The 17,168-nt window shown below is 39.9% G+C and overlaps 2 protein-coding genes across 9 annotated transcripts in view; one reads left to right on the top strand and one right to left on the bottom strand.

Annotated features, from left to right (window-relative positions):
* Positions 1 to 3,999, top strand: part of MED12L (mediator complex subunit 12L) — a 506,270-nt gene extending 502,271 nt beyond the window's left edge. For all 7 annotated transcript variants that reach the window (XM_070768376.1, XM_070768473.1, XM_070768425.1 and 4 more), the window contains one exon: positions 82 to 3,999. In XM_070768376.1, the coding sequence (XP_070624477.1) occupies positions 82 to 134 (53 nt within the window). In that variant the 3' untranslated portion in view covers positions 135 to 3,999. The remainder of the gene's footprint in view (positions 1 to 81) is intronic.
* IGSF10 (immunoglobulin superfamily member 10) overlaps positions 3,706 to 17,168 on the bottom strand; it is a 26,055-nt gene continuing 12,592 nt past the window's right edge. The window contains exons 6-8 of one of the 2 annotated variants that reach the window (XM_019960697.2): positions 12,303 to 16,619; positions 10,950 to 11,847; positions 3,706 to 5,951 (exon numbers count right to left, since the gene is read on the bottom strand). In XM_019960697.2, coding sequence (XP_019816256.2) covers positions 4,043 to 5,951; positions 10,950 to 11,847; positions 12,303 to 16,619 — 7,124 coding nt within the window. In that variant the 3' untranslated portion in view covers positions 3,706 to 4,042. Of the gene's footprint in view, positions 5,968 to 10,949; positions 11,848 to 12,302; positions 16,620 to 17,168 lie in introns of those variants that run through there. The other variant, XM_019960706.2, reaches the window with a different exon arrangement.

Genomic DNA, 17,168 nt, shown 5'->3' with positions numbered 1-17,168 from the left:
AAAGCAGTGACACGTGCATACCATCTCTATGTAGCATCATTTTGCATCTGCAATTTTGTTTGAATTTTTTTCTCTCACTAGGTAACCAGCCACAGCAAGGAGTGACTCCCTACGGGCATCCTTCACACTTCTGAGTCTGGAAGAGGACAAAGATACAAACTTTTTTGTTTGCACTGAAAAATAGAAAATCACATTTACTGCATTAGTCATCTTTGGAAATGTCTGTTTTTTCATTTCTTTAAAAGTTTTCCTGTATTTTACGCCACATTTCATACAAAGGTGTTGAAACAAAAAGTAAAGGAAAGGGTGTGGTTTGGTTTCATTTCATTCAACTTGAAAAGTAGGTTTAAAAATGTAGACGTGTGGGCCTACTGCAGGAGGAGTTTGGTAGCAGACGTTTTAAAATTGGTGCTCTTATTGAATCTCGTAGTTATAGAAAGAAGGAATTATGGTGGATTTAAAATATTTATGTATCATTGATGGTTTTTTTTTTTTTTTTTTTGGCAACCTGTGCTGGACCAAACTACTGATTGGAAAGGCTTGTCAGATCTTGGCAGGAAGGTGATCCATTTACTCTGCAGTCACCTTTGGTGGTGAAGTGGACATGAATTTGCATTGCTCTAATTTAAAATATTTGTAATTTCATAAGCACTTTATGAACTGCGTTCTTATTTATGTAGGATTTTTCTTTGCTTTTGTTGTGGTCAAAAGGTGCTGAAACAGATTGTTGCTTAGAACTTAAACTTCTTAGACCAAGAACTTAACCCAGGGCTTCTGTGAGAGCCACCCTGAGGTACACGGAAACCCGTTAGGAGTAGCTGTACTAAATTTTTCCATGGCAAGATCATTGACCAGAGTCTTTGTGAAGGTACAGCATGTAAATTCTAAAGGCCGGAATGAACCACAGTGGAATCGATCCAACTGTTTGCCAGATTTGGCAAAAATGACTCTGTCCAGTTTTGGTTCTCCTGAACCTGTATGCCAACTTGAGGGGAAAAAAAATCTCGCAGCTGGCCTGAGATTCCACAGTGCTCAAACTTGACATGGTTTCCAGAGTATGGCCCCCAAGTCCAGAGGGCTCTGGTTTTCATAAGAGATGTATTTGCTGTTTATTTTATATGGTAAGTATTTGCTATTTTGAATTTAATTATTAATGTTGGTGTCTGTCTTGGTTGTGTATTGCATATACTGTATTTATAAATTGGTGCAAAAAGCACAAGTAAAGTAAATTATACATCAAATTTATTATAAAGAAATAGTAACTATTTTAACTTTGTTCAAGTATGTGGTAATTTGCTCCTATTAGAGTAAAAAATACAGTAAATTATTATCAGTTTGTGTAACTTAAGAGTATTCCATATAATATTTTTTTAGACTTAGATGCATAAAATTTTGAATGTGAAAAATTGCAGGGCATTTTAAAACATGTGGGGGATATTTTCCCATGTTCTGTGTTAATTCATTTTCTTTTGCCATATGAATTTACATGTAATATAGTCGCACATACTGTGAATAGATTTGTCTATAATGAGCAAACCATGTAGAACTACTTTTTTAAAATGTAGCTGGTACAACTTCAGTAGATCATTTCCTTTGCAAATCATTATCTAAATAATTTATATCTTCCTAGGTGAGTTACTCATTGCAAAGTTTGACTCATGCAAATGACCTCAAATCCATGTCCGCTTACTTTGCTGTGGCAGCATCCATGTGAACCGCTTTGTACACTGTGAAACAATTTCACTCCAGCCCACTCATTTCATGTTTACTCCGGGCTGAGAAAGACTTTGCCAAAACATTAAAGACCATTCTTTTCACTAAATTAACATGTTCTATCTGCTTTCAGATGAATCTTGACATTTCAGCTAGTTTTGTATATCAGGTTTGGTTTTCTTGTTTTTTTCCCCTTTTCAGAGTGATAGAGTTCATAAAGTTATTTTTCTTCAAAGTAATATATAATGACTGCCTTGGCACAAACAACCGAAATGTGAATGTCGTGCCTAGTGAGTACGAGTCATGTTCTGTCCTGATTGTTATTTTTCGTCTTTTCAAGAATTACTGATGTTTGAAATGCCACTTTCAGTTTGAACCATATATATTTGTAGCTCAATATTGCAAACAGCAGTAAGACTGTTTGAAGAATGAGTGTTATAATTGCATAGCATTTGTATGCACTTTATATTTTACAGAAGTTAGTGAAATTAATTTATTAATCATTTTGCACATGAAGGCTGTGGGGCATACCTTTTTGTTGTCGTCTCCTATTTTTTAGGTGGGAAAGCTAAGATATGGTAAGGCCGTATGATTTGAAGATTCTACAGAGAGTTGAGGAAAACACCTAGAACCGGTTTTCCCCTGTGTACTATACAGAGAGAAACCAGAATTTTCAATCTGTTCTTATATTTCCTTCCACTTAATCCTCTCTCATGTGAGTTTTGTTTTCTTTTTAGAATATGCATTAATTTATCTTGAAATGATCACAAAGGATAACTCTGTCCTTCGGAAAAACCTGATAATTTGCTTGGTGAGACAGAGAGGAAGTTATCTTAGGAAAAATGGAGCCCTCAGTTCCCGTTAAAGACTTTGAAATAGAATGGAGCTTGACATAGGAAGCCCTTTCATATACCTGTTTACACTGTAGGCCCCTCCCTAAAAGGGTTCCATTTGTCCTCTGATTGATCCTTCTTGGCCCGGAAATAGAATGAGATCTCTGTTAGAATGAGTATCCTTTGACCACTTGTGGTCACCGGATACCAAAACCAGAGAAAGTAGGAAACAGGTTACCTCTTAAGGTGGAGCAAGCCGAAACTTGGTGTGATGAAGACACAGTGAAGCGTCCCCCACCCCCCATCTTCCTAAAATGATACACAGGGGCAAACGTAGTTCTCAGTTTTGTGTGCTGAGATACTTGAGCAAAACTGATGGCATTTTCTCATTTTTCATTTATTAAGGCTCCTATAATTCTTCTTAAATAATAGACAAATATTTAAATAGATGCTGGAGAAATTACACTGGAAAATGCTAGTCTCTAGAGTTAGAAAAGATTAATCATAATGTCCTTAAATTAATTCAGGTTGAATTAAGCACGTGATATAAATAAATTCAGTGAATTACAAAAAGTAAGATTTTGTAGAGATGATCAGTACAGTGACACTTTATTATATGTAATCAGTCCAAATTTTCCCAAACATATCCCTACCACATAAAGGATGCTCACTTATGAAATAAATGCTCATAAAGCAGTGATTCCTCCTAAGAAGATTTTCCTTATGAACAATTCCAAACCAGGGGTGCCTGAGCTAGATTTTGAAGTTATAAAGAAGTGTCGATGTATTTTAAAAGCTTTTTAATGGCTTTATTTGGGATAGATGTTATCACCCCTCTTTTCACATTTTTGATGTGTGGGTGTTAAGTTGCTTTTTACAAGAGGAAAAGTCAGCCTGCATTTATTTTTAAATGCAGTTATTAAAACATTTTTTTGTATTCCCCATCAATGAAAATTTTCAGTATGTACAAAATGGTGAATTATAGAACAATGCTTAGTTTCTGTGGGTTTTAGTAAAATATTTATAAAACAACTGCAATATTTATACATCAGGATGGCAAACTTACATCAAGACCGCAGATTTAATCCTTTCCATTGTGTCTTGTCCTCAGGGCCATGCTTGTGACCTTGATAGAAGGCGGACACTAGGCAAACAGTAGTGACAGAAAAGAAAGTCCATTCTTTAATGAAGAATTCAGGTACATTAGACATTGGTTATTTTATGGTCAAGAGTTTCCTCTTACTGTTCATTGTTATTTGTTGGCAAAATAAAAGTGCCTTAAGTTAAAAGTTTGTTTTGAGATCCATTAAAAAAAATCAGTATCAATTCATAATGCATTTATTTATAAGTCCTTTTTTTTTGCATGTCAATTATAAATTTAATATTGTAAATGTATTCAAATTCATTTACATGCCTATGGCTGCCTTTGATTAAACTTCTTCCAAAAACTAAATTCTGTCCAGATGTTGACTTTGTTCAGGCAGTTTTATGTTCTGTTAGATTACTCGAATGTAAGTTGTTGCATAATCGCTTCCAAGTGAATTCTTTGCTGTGCATTTGTATATCCCAGAATCCGAGGTTTGCGGATTCCGAATGACCAGGGTACCTTGTGGGTAAAAAGGCCGAATTCTCCGTGTCCTCCCTTTGTTTGCCGCTGAGAACAGGGAGTGGTCAGGCATCTCCCATGTGATTTCTGGCTTGGGGATTCCCAGGGCCTTGCAGTGGAGCTGAACGGCCACACCTGTCCTTGTGAGGACGCTCCTGGGTAGGCGATTTGTAATCCGGGGAGGGTAGGCTACCACCATTACTGGAACAGTAATCAGTGCGTGACCAATACTATTTTGAGCCTTACAGATGTAGTTTCCTCTGTCATAAGCTGTTGCTTCTTTGATGACTAAGGTGCCATTTTCATGCAGTATGTAGTTTCCATTAATTTGAGGCCTATCTATTACGTAACCACTTGGCAAAGTCCATTTGACATGTGGCTTAGGGCTTCCAAAAGAGACACAGGGCAGCAATACAGTGTCTCCACTGAAACTGTAAACTGTCCCTGGTTCATAAGTTAGAATCACTGGCTTTCGGCCAATTTCTAATACAATTAATTTCTCAATGTAACCAACTTTATTTCTTGCCCCACACCGATATTTTCCTGCATCATCCCGTGTTGTTTTATAAATGATAAAAGAACCGTTACTTGCTATTAGATACTGAGAATTGTGTGGTCCACTGGGAAACTGTGTGCCATTTGGTAAAATCCAGATTATTTCAGGTGGTGGGTTTCCATCAACAGAGCAATTCAGTGCTGTGGACTTTCCAAGCTGGGCAACTATTTTTTCATTAAATGGATTTCTGAATGTCGGCCGTCTCAGCATTTCCACCACCTCTAACTGTATCACTAGCACACTCTCTCCTCCTTCATTCCGAGCCACGCAGATGAAATCGGCGGAGTCTGAAAGCCTCACATTCCTGATTTCCAGGGTTCCGTTTTTGTGGACGGTGATTCTGCTCCCATAGTATGGAGCCGTGAGGAAAATATTCTCGGGCATGATCCACATGATTTGAGGAGACGGTGTCCCTTCCGCTCTGCAGTCAAAGTGTCTTTTGGAATGTCTCACAGCTGTGGCTTTAATGACAGTTTTGTTTGCATACAGACCATTGATTAACGGAGGCTTGGAGACAACATCCAGCTTGTACGCTTTGGTGTCGTCCCCGCTGGGATTCCGGGCCACACATACATACTCCCCAGAATCGAGCAGTCTCACTTCGTTGATGGACAAAGACCCATTGTTATGGAATGTATACCTGTCCTTAGAGAATGAGATCATGTCATTGGAAGGCAGCAGCCAAAATATTTTTGGCTTGGGTTCTCCAACAACCTCACAGTCAAGGACAGCAGTGTCTCCTGCTGTGACTCTCATGTTGGTCTTGTAACTCTGCTGGATCCGTGGGGCAGCTGTTATGACTGTTAGGTGGACTTGCATTTCATCCTTCCCTAGGGTGTTCTGGGCGTAGCAGGTGTAATTTCCTTCCTCTGCCATCCCAACTTTGTTGAAGTATAAGGTTCCGTTGTGGAAGAGGGTGAGCCTCCTGGTCCTGTGGCCACTGTCATCGGCCTGCATGGCGCTGTTTATCATTGTCCCGTCAGGCAGACTCCAGGATATCTCGGGCACGGGTGAGCCAGAAGCCTTGCAGTCGACCTGAAAGTCTTTCCCGTGAAACACTTGCTTTTTAAAGTGGTGCTTGTGGTCAATTTTGGCCGGTTTCCGTCTTAAGCTTACGTGCATTAGGGTCAGATCGTCTCCCATTTTGTTTCTTGCCACACACAAGTAGTCCCCGCCATCTTTTTCTGTTACTGAACCAACAAACAAGGATCCATTTGGGTAGACATGGATTCGGCTGCCCATTCTGAGGAAAGAAGAGACTGACTGAGGTGTGAAGCTATTAGCAAGGGTAAGAGAGTTATATTAATTGACACAGGACTAAACGTTGCAGTGAAATTAAAATTAGTACTGACTTCTTTACTGTCTTTTAAGCTGTTCTGAAAGATGAAGTTAACTGAATAAATTTTGTGCAAACAAGTAGTATTTCTTAGATGGACTTCAAATGCACCTCCTTTGCATTCAGTTTAAAAGTTTTTAATGATGACAAGAATGTTAGAAATACCAGTTTCCTAGACCCATGACTGTCCTGACCACTTTACACGTCAGTAAAGAACAACTCTCATACAAATCTACTTGCTCAGAAAAGAGACCAGGTTTTCCCTTTTAAAGAGTATTAGAAGCACAAGTTGGAATCAAGATTTCTGGGAGAAATATCAATAACCTCAGATAGGCAGATGATACCACCCTTACGGCAGAAAGTGAAGAGGAACTAAAAAGCCGCCTGATGAAAGTGAAAGTGGAGAGTGGAAAAGAGTCGGACACGACTGAGTGACAGAACTGAACTGAAGGAATTTTACCTTGGCATTTACTCTCTCTCTAAAAAAAGTAAATTTTACTTTCTAATCAAATAACTGATTCAGTTCAGTTCAGTCGCTCAGTCATGTCCGACTCTTTGTGACCCCATGAATCGCAGCACGCCAGGCCTCCCTGTCCATCACCAACTCCTGGAGTTCACCCAAACTCAAGTCCATCGAGTCAGTGATGCCATCCAGCCATCTCATCCTCTGTCATCCCCTTCTCCTCCTGCCTCCAATCCCTCCCAGCATCAGGGTCTTTTCCAATGAGTCAACTCTTTGCATGGGGTGGCTAAATTCCTTAGAAGCATTCTAAAGCTTTATCTGTCTCTGCAGGCAACTGTACAGTTACTTGGTCTCTGCATTATGTTGAACTGCATGAACATCACTTTTCTCTGAAGCACTGCACAGCGTGCTGTTATCACACAAAAGCACCAGATGGCAGAATTTCCCTGATAAAACTAAATAGTTTTTAAGAAAGACCAGTGGAAGCTGAGTAACTGCTAAAAACACAATCAAAAACACCTATAGGTGAAAATATTCATTACATGTGTTTCTCCTAATTTTTTGGCAACATGAGCTAAGAAGGTGAATGAAAGTGTGTATGAGCTTTCACAGCATAACTGCTAAACAAGTCCAGCAGCCTCAAGTCATTTTTTATCTTCCAGCAAAAAACCTTAGTTAGGAAAAGTATTTATTGTAGGACAACTTACAGCTGGTGCTGATACTCTTTTTTTCCTTCTCTCAAGCCTGGAAAGAATTCATCTGGCATGTAAAGCAAGGGAAAGTCATCATTATGGATGCACTTAAAAGTGGAAACCACAAGGATCTTTGCATTTATTTTTTAATCTTTAGGTGGTTCCTCACCATACAGCTGAAAAAAAAAGTACTTAGAGGTAGTTACTTAGCCTTTTCACCATGTTACATCGCTACCTGCTGTCATTCTTTCCTAATGCTAAGAACAGTGTTTCTCAAACTTAGGTGCACATTAAAATTATTTGTATAAAACAGTGCTGATACCTGGGTCCCACCTCCAGAATTTCTGACTTACGGTGTGGAATGTGACCTTGGACTCAGTTCTCCAAATGACTCTCATGTGCAGCAGAGTCTGAGAAGCACTGCTGTAAATCTCTGTCCTCAGTGCAATCTCCTCATCACCTACCTCCAACTTACATGGGGTCTAATTCAAGATGTATATTTACCAGGTTCACTGTTCAGAGATTCTGATCCCATAGATCTGGCCATGGATTGGGTAACCCACTGTTTAACAAGCTTCCCAGGTGACTCTGTGAACAATTAACTTTGCACACCAGTCTCAAATTTGAGTGTGCACCTGGACAGCTTTTAAGAACACACTGCGTGTTTTGATAGAGAACCAGGTTCAAGTTCTCAGGTGATGCTAGTGCTGTTGGCAGGCGGACAACCCTTTGAAAACCAGTGACTTAAAACGAACTTCCCTGACCTCGAAATCTGATACTTCTGGAAGTTGTTATATATATATATATATAAAAGAGAATTGTGTTTCCTTTTGCAAGCTGATGTTTTTAACAGAAAACTGACTTTGGAAAGTGGAAGTTTTCCTTGAGTAAAAGAAAGGGAATTCTTTTATGAAGATTAATGAACAATGCAGCATTTGCAGTCTTTTTAAAGCAGTGTTTCTTGGACCTTATTGTGCGTGTGATTCACCTGGAGATATGTATATTTTTAAAGAAGTCTGGGAGAATTTATTTGTCCAAGTAAATGACGTGCTTCAGTGATCACATGCTGATTTAATGAAAATACTTTTAATTCTATGATATTTTTGTATCTTTTTAATACAACAGATATATTACCATCCTAACTATATTTCTTTCCTCCAGACTTTAAACTTTTTTATTTTGTTTTGGGGTATAGCCAGTTAACAGTAGTAGTTTCAGACTGAGCGAAGGGACTCAGCCATACATATATATGTATTCATTCTCCACCTGGGGATATTTTTAAAGTGCAAATTCTGATTCTGCCCATCTGTGGTGGGGCCTGATGTTCTGTTCTTGTAACAAACTCCTTGAGAAGCAAAGATCCGAAGCAGAGGAAACAGAATTTTGTCTGAAACGTACGTCAGGTAAGTCCTATTGAAAGTTGTGGAGGTAGACCTATAGTGCTCTAAGTCTGAGACAGTTAAAAAAAATTCAGAAAAGGCTTTCTTAGTTCAGCTGACAACTAGGCTTTGACAAAGTAAAAGGTTTTGCTTATTTCGGTCATGGTGGAGTAGACGTGTGTGTGTTTAGCTATGATGAAAATTTTCATTTTTAGAATCTTAAATTCAGACTTCTAGAACCAAGAAATGGGAACAGCAAGGACTCTATTTAACAGCAGAAGTGCCCTTTTTATTTCTGGTGACATCTTAAGCACCTAACTAAAAAGTATTCTTTGAATGGGTTAATTGCAGAATAATCACTAAAAGTGTCCAGTTAGCAGACAAGCTGTTTAGTTCTTTATAAAAGAATGCTGGTACCTCTGGTCGGCCTGTGATAGCATCTGTGATCTTATACCTTCTATTGGCTTTTCCACATTGTGAACAATCTTTCTTTGTTCCATAAGTGCTTTCCCAAAATGAAATACAAACAACCTACCTGATTTCTTTGCTATTAAACTCCAGAGGATTTGTTGGACTGTTTATGTCGAGATTTATTCTGAGATGCTAATGTGTCATTAGACATTCCTTTGGATTAACTTTTTAAGACATTCCCTTATATTTTTTCATACCTCTTCCATTCTTAAAAACCGACTTAATATCTAGTAAATATTTTGGACATTGTCTTTACAACCTAAAATTTGAACTTTATTTGTAATTCCCATCACAGGTGTGATGCCTTCTATTCTTGCACTGGTTTCTTCATGGATAGTGAAACTGTGTTAATGATTACACAGAATAATGAGCAGTTTCTAGAAGCACCCCCATGTGCTGCAGGGTGATTAATAAACAGACATGCTGATATAATTAAATATAAAAACTGGTAAACTGTTGAATATATTTGATGCCACAAGCGGGTATATGTACAGTAGATGACAAGCATAAATATGTATCTTGTGAAGTTTACATTTCATAACTTTGCATTTTAAAATTTTAAATCTAAATTTCAATTTAAAATTTAAGTAGTTTTTTTGAGATTATAAGTTTAATTTGATGAACATATTATAAAACTCTGTACTCACGCTTATCAAAGGTATCTCTGCAATGATTAATTATAGATATGGTCTATATTCTTGTTGTTGTGTTAAATATCCCTAAAGTTTAGCCAGTACCCATTCCTGAGTCATGCAAAGCTATCACTTGTTTTCCAAGAACATCATCTTGGGCCTGGTTTACAGGAGCCTGATAATGACTGACAGAGGCATGTGAAGAGTTTTTCTTGTCCCTTCAAGATTCTTATTAATATTAACATCAGCTCAAACTCATAACCATGACTCCTTCAGCTGAAGATAAGCTTGAATTAGTTCCTTAGAAACTACTGGTGCTATTTATACTTGGAATGAGTGTAAAATTAGATAATTTTGATGACTTATTTGAAAATTAACATTTACTTTGGTATTAAAGATCACAAGTAAAATTCCTTAACTATATCCATTACCAACTTAGACACTAGAAAAAAATATATATTTTACACATAAACTCATGTATAATTTTACTTGCATGGGTAGTTTCTATTAATAAACATTAAATGGAAATGTTCAGCCCATCTTTTCTGTCATATTATGAAAAATCACTGCATGAAGTCATGCAAATAGCAAAAATAATAATCTAGTAAATCATTGTTTTTTCCAAGAGATTTAATCACTACAGAAAACAGATAAAAATCAATATGCCTGAATCAGAACATATTAAAGAAAGTCTGTATGTGTATATATGTTGTCTGACACCATCAGAGTGATGGAGGTCCTGAATACATTTCATTTTGTGAAGCCTTAACCTCATAAAGTGCTTTGCACTTTTGGGGTAGAATAAAGGAAGTACGGATTGCACTAAAATTGAAAATGCTTTACTAGGAGACTCTGAAGAGTAAATTAATGAAGTGCATCTCACCAGACCTTGTTTGCATTACAAAATTCCCTCTTATTTTTTGATAGAAAGATTATAAATATATTTATACAGTTACTGTTTAAAAAGAACTGTCACAAGTATGGAAGAAAATTAGAGTTCTTTTAAAAATCTCTTTTTTAACTATATAAACTCAACAAGAAATTGGCCCTTAGAATACAGCATGTAAGAAACTTTCTTTTTACATAATTTATATTTTACATATATCTATATACATCTCAAAAGGATTAGGTCTCTTTAGAGCAAGTTACTTTTATGAGCAGAGTCTGTGCGCTAACATTGCTGCAAGCCTCGCTCTACCACTTTCTCCATTTCAGAAGTTGTAAAGCTAAACAGATGAAGATAATCTTAACTAAAAGGTACAGTTTACCTGTGCCACTGGTCGACGACAACCTTGGATGGTAGCCTCCAGATGATTTTCGGTTTCGGCTCCCCAATGGCTGAGCAGTTCAGCAGTAGTTTGTCCCCCAGATTCACCTCAGTCCATTTCTGGGATGCAAATTCTATCCTGGGGATGGTCTCTTGTTCTTCCACTGTAATGATTACCACCCTTCTCTCTGAGCCAGTGGAGCTGGTAGCAATGCATTCATAAGTGCCCCTGTCTGAAGAGGCTACATTTCTTATAAACAGAGTTCCATTTGAAAATAAGAACTTAGAATTGACGAATTGTAATGGTTTCACTTCAGTGCCATCCGAGAGGACCCAGTGAACACTGGGCTGAGGATTGCCTTTTGCAGTACAGGGCAGTTTCAAACTTTCACCCCAAGTCCCTGCAATAACTTGCTTCTTTTGCTCTAGAATAACAGGTGGGGCCGCGATGACTTGTATTTTAACCAGCAGTGCATCCTGGCCCACTGAGTTGCTGGCCACGCATTTATAAAAGCCTCGGTCATAAATGCTGAGATTGTGGATGACCAATGTTCCGTCAGATGTCACTAGGGCCTGTCTCTTCCCCTCAGATGATTCAGAGATCACCGTCTGGTTTGCAAGAATCCAGGAAATTGTAGGGCTGGGCCTCCCATCAGCTCTGCACTTCAACTTGACTGTGCTTCCAGAATGGACTGTGATCTCCTTAGTATGTCTCTCCATGATCCGGGGGGGATAGGAAACCACAGACAAGGTGACATGAAGGTGGTCCGTGCCAAATGGATTGGATGCCGAGCACAGGTACTGTCCACGGTCCTGAATGTCCACCCTCTGTATGGACAGGGTGCCATTGGAGAGCACCTGGAACCTGCTATTCAGTTTGCTCTTAGATAAATCAAGTCCTGATAAGAAAGAAATTTATAGTCATAGGTCATCAAAGTTTAGACGGAAAACAAATTGCTCACGTGGAAGTCACAAAAGGAGAGCTATCTTTTTGTTAGGCTACTGGGAACAAATATATTTAAAATTAAGATCCTTAGTCTTCAGATTGCTAAAATTATTTCTGGATTAAAAAAAAAAACCCTAATTTTAATGGAAAAGCCAGATGGTTCAACACAATGACCATTTTTTTTAAGATCTGCTTTAAAAGCATTTTTTTTTTAATGGTCTTAACATATGTTTTAAAACTTTCTAATGAGCAAAAAAATCATGCGTATATTAAAGGAGGATATTAATAGTTTCTGTGTCTTGGAGAAATTTCATGCTGATGTTGATTCTTTGAATATGTAACCCTGAAATGTCACACAGTATTTGTTTTGTTACTAAAGACTAAGTATAAAGAAACTGTTTCAAATACCTGATGAGACTCTGGTCCAGTGGATAGTGGGCACAGGATTTCCAGCAGCCTTACAAGGAAGAAAGGCATCTGAGTTAGCTGGAACAGTAAAACTTGCTGCTTTTCCTCCAATTATTCTGGGCCTTTCAAATACATCCCTAGATAAAGTATCAAAGGGGAGGAATTCAGAAGTTGTTATTTTTTCAACTGCTGTTTTGTCAAAGCCACTTTTCTTTCCATTCTTCTGTATGTCCCAGTTTGAAGCATGCGTGGTAACCTCTGGCAAGCCTGGAGTGGGCAGTACACTCACTACTACTGGCTTTTGGCCTTTTTCAGCAATTTCTGGGTGTGACTTGTGCCAAAAGTGGTTTTCTGACCAGGGAGAGTGAGTCAGCTTAGAATCTTGTGGTTTACCTGTTATTAGTGCTGGCATAGGAGTAGAAGGTAACAGATTGGAGTAGGTAAAGTGGATGGTTCCAACTGCAAATTTGGCATTTGGGTGAGTTTGGGGAGACGTTACTGCTAATTGCTGTGGAGTAGCATTGTGCTTTGAGGATTCATGTACCTCAACCACTGTACTTGTCATCATTCTGAAAGTGGGTGTGGCCATACTGTCAGTAACCTCACTTTGATTACTCAAGGGAGGGGAGGTGGGAATTGGCATTGGAGTGGCACTGGAGCTGAGGAAGGTTGGCATGGTTGAGTGTCTGATTGTGTTCCTAGTAGGGGTACTCTGTAGTTTGCTGGACAAAGTGGTTTCAGAAGCAGTTATATTCTTCAAAGCCTGAGTACCCTCCTGGGATGGTTGTTCAAGTACAGCTGTCAGATTAAAGGCTCCTGGATGAAGACCAACTGTGCTTGAAATTTCTTTTGTGTTCTCTAGAGGAGAATGAGTGAAAGCAGACACACTGGGCTTGGTTGAAGTTTCAGCTGCTGTTAGAACAGGAGGTGTCACAGTGGTGGATGTAATGAAGCCAGAAGTCTGGGTGGGAGAGGTATTTGGGTCCCTCATTGTCTTCTGAGGCTCCTTTTTCCTTTGTACTTTTCGTGCCCTGGGTCTGTCTATCTGGGCTTTGTTGATAATGATAGATGCGGGGGCAGTGGGAGTGGTCGTCAGCATGTCTGTTTGCATTGATACGGAATTTGCACTTGATTCTTTGCTTGAGCTACTAGGAGGCGTAGGGTAAATGGCTAGGGAGGGCAGCTCCTTCATTGTTGGGAGACTTACAAGGCTGTGTGTGTTAGTGTTACTGAGGTGAGTTGTGGCTGGTGTTATAGATGGGATTTTCATTACACTAGCTGAGAGTGTTTCGAAGTGGAAGGGAGAAACTTTATTTGTGGGCAAAGCAGGAGATATTTTAGGAAGCACCGAGTCTGTGCTGCTTTGTGAACCAAATTTATGCTGATTCTTTAGCGTTTCTCTTTGGATGTGGTTATTTACAAAGATCTGATGCCAGGGGATTTTCCTTCTTGAAAATCTGGTAATAGCTAGAGTGGTAGGCACAGGTGACTTGATGGTGGGATCTGGCAGTGGGGATACAATCACAGAATGTCTGATGGTTTCATTGGCTTTAGACCCACTTGGGTAACTAATACTTGTTGCATGAGTCATAACTGCAGTAGTTGGAGTCACTTGGGTACTTTCAGCACGGAAGTATTTTATCATTGGGGTGGTCTTCTCAGCATCTGCATTTGGTTGGTTCTCAAGCAGTAATGATGGGTTGTCAACTAGAGTTGTAGGTTCTTCTGCTGTGACGCTGGCAATTTCAGTTTTGGGGAGGGTGATGGGGGATAAGCTTGGAGAAGACAACGCTGCCTCATCAGTGGTGAGCCTTTCTCTGGGAGAACAGGATGGGCACACTGCACTGAGCTCTGGGGCTGGAAATGCAGTGGTGCTTTCTTCTGAAGAGCCTCTGAATGTGGGCCTTGCAACGCTGAATCTATGCTGTCGGAGAACTGGTGTCCTATGTGGGCTGATAATTCGCCCCCTGCTCCAAACTTTTCGCCATCTTCCAAAGCGCCTGGACAGCGGACCGTTCATTGTACTCTTTCTAGGAATGTGTAACTGAGAAGGAGCAGCAGTGTGTGGGTCTGAAGGGAGCTTAGTGGTGCTAGGTTTGTGAGTACTGTGAGGAGGAGAGTGATGGCTCCTGGGTTCACCAACTCCTGTTACAGATCTCTGATAACTATTTGTGGCATTTACTGACCCTAAAAATATACCAGCTTTGCCGACAGCATTACTCAGCGTTTGGATATGGGTATCTTTGATCGCAGTAGCCCCCACTGATACTGGGGATGCAGTTTGCAAGGTCTCTTTTTTTCTCTCCATGTCATCAGCATCCTGAAACAGAGTTGCTTCAGTTAGTAGAGGAAACACATTAGGTAAATTTGGGTTGGTTGTGTCTTGCATTCCACTTGATGTGGTTGGGTTTATATTCCTTGGCGTGACTTGAGTTTTAATAGTAGTAGATGGTCTGAAATCTCTTGGTTTTTCAGGTGATAGGGTCTGTGGACTCACAATTGGGGAGGCTGGGGTGCCATCAGTTTTACTTGTCACAGGGCTGTCAGGTGATTTTCTGCAATCTGCAGCCACTGTCCTTGTCAGAACGTCCGCAGCTTTAGTTGCTGGGACCGTAAGTTGCTCATCTGGAGGGAGCACGCCTGACGAGTCTGCTTCCTCGCCAGGTATATCCAGGAGTTGGGTGGCTGGTGGAGGTGGCTTTCCTGTGGTATTTTCTTGCTTTTCTGGCATAACATTCTTCTTAGCTTTCTCCAAAAGCGCTGCCCAGTGCCGTGGGTCAATTCTCCGGGCAGAGGGAGGGAATTGCCTCCTGTGATCCCTGTAACGCCAGCTGGTTGACTCTCCACGCCTCTGGTATATTAATACCCGCTGTTTGGGATTCTTACTTGGGCTCAAGACATGTGTTCCAGCCTCAGCCCCCATGGGAGGAGATGTGGGGAGATGTGTAGCTGGTGGATCCTGAAGCTGACCCATGGAATTGGGCTCATCAAACCCCGATCCATCTGTTTCTACGTTATGCTCTGCTGACTTTTGCCCTTTTATTTTGACTAAAACTTGGTTAACTAAAATATCGACCCCCGCTGGGTTGGCTGCTACACAGCGATAGTGACCCTGGTCTTTTTGAGCGACCTGTAATAGTCTTAATGTGCCATTGTTAAGAATTTGCTTATCTCTTGAGGACTGTTGAAGCACAGTGTTTCCTGGGAGAACCCAGCTAACAGAGGCATCTGGGATACCGGTAGAATGGCAAGGAAGGTCAAGTGTTTCACCAACAGAAGCTATATGACGAGCTCCATTTTCCTGATAGGCTTCTATGTTGGGCTCTACCACGGTAATCCTGTATGTGAGGATATCTGCATCATCGTAGTTAGTGCTTATGCAGTGGTATATGCCAGTGTCAGAACTATCAGCCATCTGGAGTCCCAGTTTTCCACTTTTGCCTATAAGGATTCGTCCATCCTCACTCACATAAGGGGCCCTCACTTTACTTCCATCAGCTAGAAGCCACTCCAGATGTGGGGGAGGCTCTCCTTGGCCAGGGCAGTCTAGGTCAACGGTCCCACCGACCAAAACAGTGCGTTCCAGCTTAGTATTGTTATCTTTGGAAATCATGGTCCATCTGTATGTCTCTGGCTTTATCTCTGACCTTGGTAAAGTGACTTGGGCATCACTGGAGTACTGGATCTGCAGTGTACTGAGGGTGGTGGCAGTTCTGTTTAGTTGCAAGGAAATTCGGTCTTGCATTAACCATGGGGGATCTGCTCTGAGACCAGCCTCAATGTTGGTAAAGATGTCTTCAGGCTTCAGTACCACCTGTTTATATTTGTAGCAGAGTTGTGGGGTTTCAGTGAACAAGTGACTCCTTTCTAGGATCAGAGGAGAGTCACTGTACAAAGCCAGAACCTGCCACACTGGCTGAATGTGGCTGTAATCTATGTCACACACCAGAAATGTTGAAAATGAAGCATTTAGCATGATGTAGTCATTTTCTGCAGTGAACGCAATGGATGAGGTCATTGCTGGCTTTTGGATACTGCAGATCATGTTAGCTTCATTTCCAGTCTGGTCTGTTATATTCAAAGTCAGAGAGCCGAAGGGAGCCATGAAATCTTGGGGAGAGATTGACACAGAGCCACTGTCTTCCAGAACAGTCAGGTTCTTCAGCTTCAGAGAGGGGTGAATGGTGGGTTTGGCACACAGGAAAGCTGCAGCTGGGACCATAACTAAGGGCTTGCCTTTAGAGGCCCTGGGGTTCATGCAAAGTGGACACTGCTGAGGACTGGAGGGACTTCTGTCCTTTTTGCATTTTATGATATCTAGGAAAAAATGAAAATTGAATTATTGCCCATTGTGGCTTCTTCACGAATTAACATTTAAACATTTTGAATAAGTAGCTTTTGCTAGAACTTGAAACAATTTGGAAATGTGTTTCCTTTTTTTTTTTTTTTTTTTGGTCTTTGGATTGATTTCTGAAAATATTATTGTCTATATACCCTGCCACAATATTACATCCATAGGGACAAGAATTTTGTTTCTCATGCTCACAGCTATATTTTCCATGCCTAAAAAGCACCTGGGGTACATATTTGGTACTATTAATTGAATAGTTCCCTTATCTGGTAAAACAAAATTATATACTTATGTTTATCACTTTTTATTAGCTTATTATTTAGTTCTGTTTCCCCCATTTAATGTTTTAAGGCTCAGAGAATTTCAGTGTCCTTTAAATGATAACTTGTTTGATAAGTTACCATTTATACATTCTGGATATCATTAAAAACCCAAGTTTCTGTCCATTACTAAAAAGAATGATGAATGAATTACAAGGTACCTTGGCCTGGTCTATCTTGGTCACAATAGGAATG

The sequence above is a fragment of the Bos indicus genome, chromosome 1 (genome assembly GCF_029378745.1).
Source record: "Bos indicus isolate NIAB-ARS_2022 breed Sahiwal x Tharparkar chromosome 1, NIAB-ARS_B.indTharparkar_mat_pri_1.0, whole genome shotgun sequence".
Classification (NCBI taxonomy): domain Eukaryota; kingdom Metazoa; phylum Chordata; class Mammalia; order Artiodactyla; family Bovidae; genus Bos; species Bos indicus.
This window is presented reverse-complemented; position numbering and strand designations above follow the sequence as displayed.